General features: G+C 35.0%; 1 protein-coding gene across 8 annotated transcripts in view; it reads left to right on the top strand.

Moving 5' to 3' along the window:
- Ralgapa1 (Ral GTPase activating protein catalytic alpha subunit 1) overlaps nt 1–12,238 on the top strand; it is a 223,021-nt gene that overhangs the window by 87,853 nt on the left and 122,930 nt on the right. For 5 of the 8 annotated variants that reach the window (XM_031356024.1, XM_031356020.1, XM_031356018.1 and 2 more), the window contains exon 17: nt 1,840–1,980. The exons of the other annotated variants lie outside the window; for them this stretch is intronic. In XM_031356024.1, coding sequence (XP_031211884.1) covers nt 1,840–1,980 — 141 coding nt within the window. The remainder of the gene's footprint in view (nt 1–1,839; nt 1,981–12,238) is intronic. 8 annotated transcript variants of the gene reach the window in all.

Raw genomic sequence — 12,238 nt, 5'->3', positions numbered from 1 at the left:
GTTTAATTCACTAGAGGCAGACCCTCTTAGCAGTTTCTTATACATCTCCTGAAGACACTTTATAAACATAGTACATTGCCTGTGTACTGTGTTTAACAGAATGTGGATTAGCCATGACTGATTTTACATATTTGAATGGAAAAAAGTTAAATATTCATTATTGAAGCACTGTTCTAAACATTAAAGATATAGTTAAGAATGAGTACTTGATCTTGGTGAAAAGGTTGGGAAATGTTAAAGCAAATCAAATTTTAAAAATGATCATGGCACTTACAGTTTTAATGTTGAGTTTGCAGATCCAGTAAACATTGACAGGTGCTAGTACATTATAAAGAAAATTATGACAAGATAATGGATTAGTGAATAGCAGAAGTGGAGAATAAAACTTTAGATCAAGACAGGCTTCTTTATCATATGATTTAAGAACATAGATTTGAGTAAGCTAGAAAACATGGCAAGGATCTATAGGTAGTACATTATGGTTACAGGAAAGTGTGAAAGTCTTGAAACCAAAAGGGAAGGGGGGAGGGGGGAGTCTGTCTTTCTTTTACCCTCCCTTCCTTCCTTCCTTCCTTCCTTCCTTCCTTCCTTCCTTCTTGCCTGCCTCCCTTTCTTTCTTTCTTTCCTTTCTTTCTTTCTTTCTCTCTTTCTTTCTCCCTTTTGCCTTTATTATTTACATAGAGTACTATGCAATATAGTTTAAGCGTTGTATCCTTACATAGCAATACCTATAAATTCATTTAATCAGTAGTCTCTAAACTGAAGCTAAAATTGTTAGGAAGTTCAAGTCACTAATTATTACTACATAAACTACAAAAATCTCTATCTTTGTGATCTAGTAATGCTTTTATGAAATTGTAAAATGTAGCAGAATATACGAGTTTTGGAAAGAAGCCCACAGTCTTTGTATTTAAAAAAGATACTTTGAAATTTTTATATGTTTATGATTTAAATGAACTCAGATTATATATTTTTCTTAAGAACCTAATTTTGTGTTTGTTGTTGTTGTTGTTAGTGTTGTATATTTTTGTTTTGTTTTTAAAGACAGGGTGTCTTGTAGACCAGGCTAGCCTAGAACTCAATGTGTAGTTGGAAATGACCTTGAATTTGTAATCCACATGCTTTGATCATCCTAATGCTGAGATTGCAGGTGTGTAACCATCCCTGTCTCACAAACATGATTCTTAATGCTTGTCATTGTAAATTCTGTTTTCTGTAAATATTTCTAATTCAGACTTTAAAATTACACTACTATACTTTAGTATAAATGTGAGATACTTGTTTAACTATTCTCTCACCTGGAACAACTACCAAACACAAGAAAAAATTATGACAAAGTTTCATAAAAGGACCTATTAGTAATTAGGATGTTTTATTTGGGTAAAAATATGAAAATAGAAATGATTTATTAGTCAAATTCAGCTTCCTTAAGAAGAATTGCTCAGAGAAATGACCAAATGTACCAGAATTGCTGTGGACTAATGATATGGAGTATTTCTCAAGGTTTCTACTTGATAAATTTCTCATTTCTTTTTTTTGTTTTTTGTTTTTTGTTTTTGAAAATGTGCTAAAGTGTCTGCTGTTTTTTTTTAAATGCTGTTCCATTGTAAGTGCTAAAAATAGGCATTTTCCTGCTTTACACCAAAAGATGTACATTCAAAATGTGTGTTATTTCTTTTCTTACAGCTTGCCAGTATTTGCTGTGCTGAAATGTTTTAATTTAAAGTTTCCTTCCTTTGAGTCTTTTAGTTTTCTCTGTTGCTGCTTTTTCTGTGACACAGCCTTTCATTATAGTCACTCTTCTTTTTTCCTTCCCCACTTCTTTCTTTTCCTTTAAAGCCATGAGAAGCCGATCCATTGGTGAATGTGCTCTGCCATCGGCCTATATTCGCAGTGCTAAAAGTGCTCCTGTTCTGATCCATACTTCCAAACCCTTCTTGCCTGATATTGTTCTCACTCCCCTTTCTGATGAGCTTTCAGGTAGTGCCACCTCTGCTAATTTCTGCACCGCCCTTTTCACTTTTTAATCCTCTGCTTTCAAAATTGCTAAATCAAATAAACTCTTCAAAGTTAATTTCTTTTGGGAGGAGGGTGGGAAATTGGAAAATAATTGAGAAATCAACATTTTGAGTTATTTGAACTCTTATGCTATTCTTGCAGTTCATTCTGGAAGTGCTAAGTTAGTGCTGTGCCAATGTCTTATATTTTTTACAGTAAATGACCAACTTGTTATGTTTGATTTATTTTTTTCTTTCAGGTGATTAAAAATATTTGTATCACAAATGTCTCACAAGAGACATATTGGCTTTTGATGTTTTATTGTTTTGATTAACAATATGGTAAATCATAAATATCATTTCCTCCCCATCTTCTATATTTATGGAACTGAGTAAGGGTATATAGTCATTGGAGAAAACATATAACCTAATAATTACTTTGGGATTTGTATTAGATAAATCACTATGTATAATTCAAAGGGTGAACTCCTTTTAAAGCCATTCCATGTAGCCCCAAAAACCTGCTCAACTTTTCTATTTGATTAGATCAGTACAAGATGGCTTGCATGGACTCAGTGTAGTGAGTTTTAAGAATTATACATAAAACATCACCCATATAAAATATAGAGCTTTTCCATTGTCCTAAAATTTTCCTAATTACTCTGTGCCAGCAACTACTCATTCCCCATCTTCACAAATCATTTTTTAATCTAACAACACAGTTAGTATTGCCTTTCAGTAATTTTGTGTATCTATAACATTAAACAATAGCTTGTCTTACCACAGAAGCAAGCTTTAATTGAGTATAGTTGTTGTGCAAACTGTGATAGTTCGGTTTACTTGGACATTGTTAGGTATCTTCCCAGCAGTTTGCTTGGATGTTTCTGTGACATTGCTGGGTTTGAAGAGGTACTAGTGTTTTTTGTTTTTGCATTTTTTCTTTTTAAAGCATATCTGTAGTTTCCAGTAGACTGAAAGATCTGTGAAGAAGGTGCACTTGTGTTAATGTTATTTTCAGTGCATATCCCTCTGTCATCTGTGATCCCATTAAGACCAGATTTCTAAATTAGCAGCAAGGTGACAATAATTGAGAATTACTTACATGTAAGTATAAAATTAAATTTAAACATATTTTATGTTGGATGGTCTTTTAAGAATTTTAAATAATGGAACATACTTCTGCTTCTCAAAATGGAAGAACAAAGCTTTCAGTTATTGGATATATGTATTTTTTAGGTGGAATGAGTAAGAATTACTTCTGGATAGTATTCCAATACTGTTGTTCTTGTTTTGAGTGAGAGTCTTACTTTATAGCTCCTACTAATCCAAAACTACATAGTTTAGGCTGGCCTGAAATTCACAATTAACCTCTCACCTCAGCCTCCAAAGTACTGGGAGGGTAGGCAAGCCACAATGCCCACCCTCATATTATGTTATATTTGGGAGATAATCAGATATTATTTTGAAACCATAACATTATAAATTAGAAATAGTTTATAATTAAATTGGTATTTGATTTTGCAGTTAAATGCCAAAAGTGAGATAGGAAATTTGGCCTTAATTAGCAAACCTTAGCTGATCCATAAGGTTTTTTTGTTTTATCTTAATTTGTTTTGAGATAGGGTTTACTCACTCTGTAGATCAGGTTGGCCTCAAGCTCATAGATAACCTATTTTTTCCCTGGGGGATTGCTGGGATTAAAGACATGTGCCACCATGTCCATCTTAAGGCTACCAGTGCAAAACTGTAGGACAATTAGGTGATATAGAGATGGAATAATACACACTTTAATGGATGAGAAAAAATTATATGTAATTTTCTTAAATATGATCCTTTATTCTAAATAAATGAAAGAATGAACATTTTGTCCTTAGCTATAAATAAATATTTTGTATTTTATTGCTCCATTCAAACACTGTACCTTCCTAGGCAAATAGCACCGATTTTATCTACATATGTCTAACTATACTTTATTTACTTAAGTGGGCAAACAAAGCAGAACTTGACTCCTAACTGAGTTAGGTACAATTGAAAACCTAGGTTATTGTAACCACATAAATTCTTTTGATTCAGGCTTTCAAAATCATATATACTTAACACATGTAATATAAACTATTTTTTACTTATTTAGAAAAATTGAAAAGAATTTGGCCATTCTTAAATTTTGGATTGAATCAAATAAGTTTCTTGTTTTAAAAACTGTCAGAAAGATTCTTTTTTTCTTTTTTAGAACTTTTGGGCCTTCTAAAATTTTCTGTCTGAAACTTTAGAATTTTGACAAATAATTATCTTAGTGGTAAGTTTAAAAACACAAGAATTTTACTTAAATAAGAAGATACTTGACTTAAAGGGAAAATTCTCTAATATTCACAGCAATTATTTCTTTACCGTAAAGAAGTGGGATGGGGAAACAAAAGAACAAAGATCTCTGTACTGTAGTAGGCTTGATGTGTTGGAACCAAATTTCTGCTTTCTAATTGACAATCTAGTCTTGGTCTGTAACAACTCATGAGTAAAGTAGTGGGCCTCTGTAGACACCTTCAGTCTGCTGCTAGAACACACCAATTATAGCTTTTCCCTCCACCGCCACCTGTGCAGGTGTGTTCATTTCACTGGTGTCCCATCAAACCACAAGTTGTTTTACTTGAACATCAAACCCTGCCATTTGCAGTTGGCTCTCATTGGCTTACTAAGAGGTGTTTGCGTCTTAAACTGCACCATTTGCTGTCACTGTCAAATTAGTATGATCTTTGTTCTCAATCTGGACTGCTTCATTGGGTTGGGTTTCTTATTGGCCATAATAAGTGCTGCCGTTCCACAAAAGAGTCACTAGGTCCATACTGAAGGAGCACACAAACAGCACCAGAAGCAGCAGTGAAGTATGTCTGTGAAAGCTAAAAGAAAAATGAAGAGTTCCTCATTGCTCTCCACTCCCACCCTGTTGTTTGAGACAGTCTTATATAGCCCAGGCTGGTCTTGAACTAAGTATGCAATGAAAGATGACCTTGATCCTCCTGCCTCTGCCTGCCAACTACTGGACCCAGACTAAGTTATTTCTTTCAAAAATTTCCAAGTATTGCTTTAAGCTTCTATGTCAAAATTCTTGCTTTGTTACAAATAAGTCATCTTTTTAAAAGACCTTTTTAATATTTATAGGTAGTATTTATTTAAAAGATTTCTCAAGTGCTATGGTTTTTGCCTTCACTTTCCTCATTTGAGATAAAATGCCTTCTATAACAAATTTAGATATTTGGATAATATTGACATACTAGAACATATTAGAACAAACATTTTATATGTTACTATCAGAAAAATGTTTATATTTATTGTTTTGGGGCATGGTCTTTGTTTGTAGCTCAGGCTGCCCCCAAACTCATCACAATCCTCTTGCTTTAGCCTACTGAGTATTAGGATTACAGACAGGAGCTCCCTGTGCCCAATGTCATTTTAGACAGTGTGGATCATCTCAGAAAGTGCATTTTAAAAACACACATCATTCTCTAAAACCAATTTGTTCATAAGTTAAGATAACTTTGCCACCAATTTTTTATGCAAATGCACACATACAGTGTCAAAGCATAATTAAAGGTACTTTCAATTATAAATTATTTTTCTCTTAAAACTCATACAAGAGGCAAGCAAATCCTCATTTTCCTGAAAACTGACTTAAGATGAAGTCCCCATTTGCAAGCTGATGCATTCAAGGCTTAGAATATTTTCTAAGATATAAAAAGGAAATAATTAAAGACTCATAGTATTTGCTGACCTATTGAAGGATTCTAGAAATCTCCTAACAAATAAAAATGTCATAATCCAATCCTTTACATGTTTATTTCAGCATAAACACTTTGTTTAACTTTTTGACAATTCAATATATAATAGAATTAAGGTCCATAGAACACACATTTAAAAGACACTGAATTAACCTTTAAATTAAAAAAAAAATCACACTATGAAATCAGATGATTTAATCAGTTTATATTTGTAGGAATTTGAGTTATTGTTTGATTTTTCATTTGCAACTTATGGGAGTGATTGAAGGCATGGAGGTAGGTGGAGGAGAAAGAAGAAATAGTTATATGATAGAGTTATGTAAAATTAATGCCACCTAATAAGCAGAAATCATGGCTTGAATCTTCAACCAGTCCACTTGGTTAATTATTTTTTGTTTCTTCTAAAGTTTGAGTAAATTTAATTTTAGAGTAGTATAATGTATTAAAAAAAATTGATGGACAGTCAAGTCATAACTAAGCCAGCAGTAGTGATGCAGGTCCATAATTCTAGCACCAGTGAAACTGAGGTGGGAGTGAAAGATTGGGGGGTATAAAAAATGTCTTTAAGCATAATAATTCAGAGGGAATTATTCATTCTATGAAGCCATTGTTAAACTGATACCTAAGCCACACAAAGACCTAACAAAGAGAACTTCAGACCAATTTTAGCTTTTGAATATCAATGCAAAAATACTCGATAAAATTCACACAAACTCAACTCAAGCACACATCAAAAACTTGAAGCAATCTCAACTAAAATGAAGGACAAGACAAGACTGCTCACTCTCTCCTTATTTATTCAATATAGTACTCAAAGTTCTAGTCAGAGCAGTTAGACAACAGACAGAGATTGAGGGGATACAAATCAAGAAGGAAGAAGTCAAGGTATCACTATTTGCAGATGATAGAATAGTATACATAAGCAACCCCAAAAATTCTACCAGGGAATTCCTACACCTGATAAACAACTTCAGCAAAGTGGCTGAATATAAAATTAACTCAAAGGAATCAGTAGCCTTTCTCTACACAGAAGATGAATGGACTGAGAAAGAAATTAAGGAAGCAACACCCTTCATACTAGTCACAAATAATATAAAGTATCTTGGCCTTGGTGTAACTCTAACCAAGCAAGTGAAAGATCTGTATGACAAAAACTCTAAGACTCTGAAGAACAAAATACCTCAGAAGATGAAAAGATCTCCCATGCTCATAGGTAAAATTAATATAGTAAAAATGGCCATCTTACCAAGAGCAATCTACAGATTTGATGCATTTCCTACAAAATTCCAACTCAATTCTTCACAGAGATAGAAAGAGCAATTCTCAGCTTCATCTGGAATAACAAAAAAACAGAGGATAGCGAAAAACAACTCTCAACAATAATGAACTTCTTGGGGAATCACCGTCCCTGACCTTAAAATCTACTACAGAGCAATAGTGACAAAAAAAAAAAATCGCATGATATTAGTACAGAGACAGACAGATCAGTGGAATAAAAGTGAAGACCTAGAAATAAACCCACACAAATTTGTCACTTGATCTTTGACAGAGAAGCCAAAACTATCCAGTGGGAAAAAAGACAATATTTTCAACTAATGGTGCTGGTCTAACTGGTAGTCTGCATGTAGAAGAATGCAAGTTGATCCATTTTTATCTCCTTGTACAAAGTTCAAGTCCAAGTGGATCAAGGACCCGCTGCATAAAACTAGACATGCTGAGTCTAATAGAAGAGAAAGTGGGTAAGAGCCTTGAACACATCAACAGAGGGGAGAATTTCCTGAACAGGACACCAATGGCTAAGGCTCTAGGATCAACAATTTGCAAATGGGACCTCATGAAACTGAAAAGCTTCTGTAAGGCAAAGGACACTATCAATAGGACAAATCTGCAACTTACAGATTGGAAAAAGATCTTTACTAACCCTACATCCAATAGAGGGCTAATATCCAAAATATACAAAGAACTCAAGAAGTTAGACTCCAGAGAACCAAATAACCCATTTAAAATATGGGGTACAGAGCTAAACAATTCTCAGCTGAGGAATTTGTATGGCAGAGAAACAAACAAAGAAATGTTCAACATCCTTAGTCATCAGGGAAATGCAAATTAAAAACGACCCTGAGATTCCACCTTATACCAGTCAAAATGGCTAAGATAAAAAACTCAGGTGACAGCAGATGCTGGCAAGGATATGGAGAAAGAGGAATATTCCTCTATTGCTGGTGGGATTGCAGGCTGGTACAACTACTTTGGAAATATTGCAAACTGGTACAACTACTTGAAATCAATCTGGTGTTTCCTCAGAAAATTGGGAATAGCTCTACATGAAGACCCAGCTATACCACTCCCACTCCTGGGCATACCCAATAGATGCTCCATGTTCATAGCAGCTTTTTATTTGTAATAGTTGAGGAATGGGGCTACCCACTCATCTAAAAATTTTTAATCTAGAATTGTTCCTATCTGAAGGAATTGCAGGGACAGAAATGGAGCAGAAGCTGAAGGAAAGGCCATCCAGAGACTGCCCTACTGTGCCATCTGTTCCATTTGCAGACACCAAACCCCGATACTATTGTGCTAAGATATGATTACAGACAGGAGTCTGGTATGGCTGTCCTTTGAGAGGCTCTGCGAGCACCTGACTAAAGCAGATTCAGATACAGCCAACCATTGGACTGAGCCCGGGAACTCTAATAGAAGAGTTTGGGGAACGACTTGAGGAGGTGAAGGAGATTGTAATCCCATAGAAAGAACATCATCAATTAACTGGACCCCTCCAAGCTCCCAGGGACTAAACCACCAACCAGATAGTATACATAGACTGGTTCATGGCTTCCAGTACATATGTAGCAGAGGACTGCATTATCTGTCAGTGGGAGGGGAGACACTTGGTCCTGTGGAAACGTGATGCCCCATAGAAGGATGATGCTAGAGGGGTGGGGGTTGGGTGGGTGAGAGAGCACCCTCTTAGAGGCAAGCTGGGGATGGAAGGGGTCGAGGGGAGACTGGGAAGAGGAATAACAGTTGAAATATAAACAAATACAATGGCTAATTTTTAACAAAAAAAAAAAAGTGAACTGCATAAACTGGCGTAATGGCCACGTGTTCTTAATTGAAGTATTTGGGAAGTTGAGGTAAGAAATTGTGAGTATGAGGCTAACCTGGGCTGCATGCCAAGCTCTGTTTAAAAAAATAAACAAACTAAAAAACCCTACAAACCCACAAAAGAATAAATGAGAACTAGATAGAGAAAAGCAGTGTTTTTCGTGGTTTCCTGTGCCTCTCCCTCCCAGTCGCTGACATTGTAGATGTGTGCTGCTATGACTAGCAGTGCTTATTTTCCTGTGTAGTAATTTCTTAATCAAATTTGTTGTTGTTGCCAAAAATCCCTTTATGAAAGAAGGGATATAAACTCTTTTAGCAATACAGGCAATTTATTATTTGTAATTTTGTTTTCTGACAGAAGAAAGATGGTCTTTCTTCCCTGTTCTTTGTTGAAACTTTGTCAAATAAGAATAAAAATTTTCTAATTAGACAAGTATGTCCCTCTTCAACAATGAAAAAAGCTTCATTTTTTCTGTCATCAGTATGTAATAGCATATCCATCTTTGATAGATCTTTGCACCTATAATATGATGGTCATAACATTATTCCAAATTCTATCTCAAGTCTTGGCCCTGCACTCACTTGGAGAGCAGAGGATGACTTTGGATTCCTCATCTTCCTGCTTCTACTTAGAGAATGCTGGGATTATAGGCATGTGCCTAAGTCTTTGCCTCCAAAATCTCTTAATTAATTTATCTTAATAATTTCAAAGTAAAATTTGATGATAAAAGGGCACTTGTTAGATATGGGCATAGTAGCTTATGCCTCTAATCCCAACAATTAGCAGCCAAGGCAGGAAGATCATCTCAAACGTACAAGTCTGGAGACCATCTGGGCAATGTAGTGAGTCAGCCTGGGCTAAAAGTGAGAGTGAGCCTGTTTCAGAAAAGGAAAAAATAAAGGAGCAACCCATATCTATTCTGCTCGTAGACAAAACACTAGTCTAACATAAATCTAAACAACCATGTTCACATATCTGCACACACAAATATGAATATGCATACATGAGCATGAACACATATAAACACAAAACATGTATATGTGACTGTTAGAATCTTAAAAACACAGAAAAGTTTTCATATGATTCTACACTATATAACACTACTTTGCTCACTGGGACATCTCATCTTTTATAAGATATAGCGGTTTTGCTAAAATAGGTATACTACATCTACATAGAACATTTTACCATGAAGGTACATTGATATTGTTGCCAAAATAGGCAAAAAGTTATAAAACTATTTAGTAATTATCAAGAAAAAACTTGAGTTTCATAATGACATTGATTTCTGTATAAATTAACATCAATTATTTTGAAATTCAAGAGCCATAAAATGCTACTATTTGTGCTTGACTAAGAAAATAATTTAACTTCATTAAGAGAATTTGAAGATTTAGCTTTTTAGAAATCAAGTTGAATATTAGTATTCTAATTTAAGAGTTCCTGTTCTTGAGGAATTACTTTTACCAATAAACAGTAGTGTTTCTTTTTTTAACTTTTGTTTACTTGTGTGCATTCATGTGTGTGCTTGTTCAAAGAAGCCTGAAGAAGGAATCAGATCTCCTGGAGCTAGAGCTACATGCAGCTCCTGTGGGCGATAGGCTGCTGTGGGCTGTCCTGCCTGGATACTGGACCCAAATCCGGGTCCTTTAAAGGAGCAACATTGCATGCTCCTCAGCATCTAGTCACCTGCCATTCCTAGTGAGCAGCATTTTTATGTAATTGATGCTTTCCTTCTACTGTATTAAATGCATTCTGTATGATAAAATTCTTAAGAGCAATGGGAATAATTATATGGACAGCATTCAAATCTTCAAGAAACCTAAATTTTTTTATTAAGTATTTTCTTTATTTACATTTCAAATGTTATCACCTTTCCTGGCTTCCTCTCTGAAAACTCCCATCCCCTTCCCCCTCCCCCTGCTCAACAGCCTACCCTCTCCTGCTTCCTGGCCCTGGCATTCCTCTACACTGGGGCATAGAGCCTTCACAGGACCAAAGGCCTCTCCTCCCATTGATGACCGACTAGGCCATCCTCTGCTACATATGCAGCTGGAGCCATGAGTCCCACTTTGGTTGGAGTTTTAGTCCCTAGGAGCTCTGGAGGTACTAGTTAGTTTATATTGCTGTTCCTCCTATGGGGCTGCAAACCCCTTCAGGTCCTTGGGTCCTTTCTCTAGCTCCTCCATTGGGGACCCTGAAGAAACCTAAATTTTATGGAAGGGTTTTTTCCTTATACGCTATAAGGTAACAGTAATACAATCAATGCACAATTTACATTCCAATAACCTTTCTTTGAAACATAATATACAGAAAAATTTATCTTTTAATACAGGAAATAATTTACAATGCTTTAATGCTAAACATTGCCAAGGAAATATAGAAATATAAGACTTGAATAAAATTATAGGCTTCCATGAAGTGTTGATTCAGTGGTTAGGATTTTTTTCTTGTTTATTTTAGATAGCAGAAAGACCAACATTTTTGCTGTGTCATTTAGCTGTAATTCCAGTCATTCTGGAATTACATTGGATAACAATTTATCTTTTGTAAACAAGGAAGCTTCCCTCACCTTCCAGTGGATTTAAATCTAAATTACTTTGTGATCTTGGATAAATGGTAGCTTTACTCCTATCTAAATGTTTAGTTACAATGTTTGAGTAATAATTCTGTTACTTTTGTTTTTTGAGACAGGGTCTGACTTTTGTAGCATAGGCTGGATTTGAATTCAGATCCTCACCCCTCTGCCTCCCAAGTGCTAAGATTACATCCCTGTGCCAGCTACCATGCCAGGCTTAGTTCTATTACTTCTAGCATTTAGGTGTAATATTTAGCAATGATAATCTCATAAAATTCTTTCTACTTTTATTTTGTTGGGAGATACGTTACTTTTCCTTCCTATAGATTTTATAATGAATTTATTGGTATTGTGTTAATTTCCACATTTAGACTTTGAGAGTTATATATTTATATATGTGTATACACATATATAAGCAGTATTTATTTTGTGATTTATGGTTTCATAGATATTTTTGAGGACTTACATACTTAGCACTTTGTAAACTTCTTCTGAAACTGGAAAAATACACTTGGTCTCTCTGGGTTTCAAGTTTCTCATCTGTAAGATAATTAAATTAGGTAATCTCTAAATCTCTATTTTGACTTCAGAATCTGTAGTTTTTAAAAAGACATGTAAGAAGTCATGGTTTTTAGAATCTGGTGGTTGTCTTAGTTAGGGTTTCTATTGCTGTGATAAAATACCATGACCAAAGGCAGCTTGTGGAAGAAATGAGTAATTTCAATTTATAGTTCTCATCATCCAGGGAAATCAGGACAACAAACTAAAGGCAGGAACTTTGCAG

Source organism: Mastomys coucha, unplaced genomic scaffold (genome assembly GCF_008632895.1).
Source record: "Mastomys coucha isolate ucsf_1 unplaced genomic scaffold, UCSF_Mcou_1 pScaffold6, whole genome shotgun sequence".
NCBI lineage: Eukaryota > Metazoa > Chordata > Mammalia > Rodentia > Muridae > Mastomys > Mastomys coucha.
The sequence above is the reverse complement of the archived record's forward strand: the minus strand, read 5'-3'. Positions and strand labels throughout refer to the sequence as shown.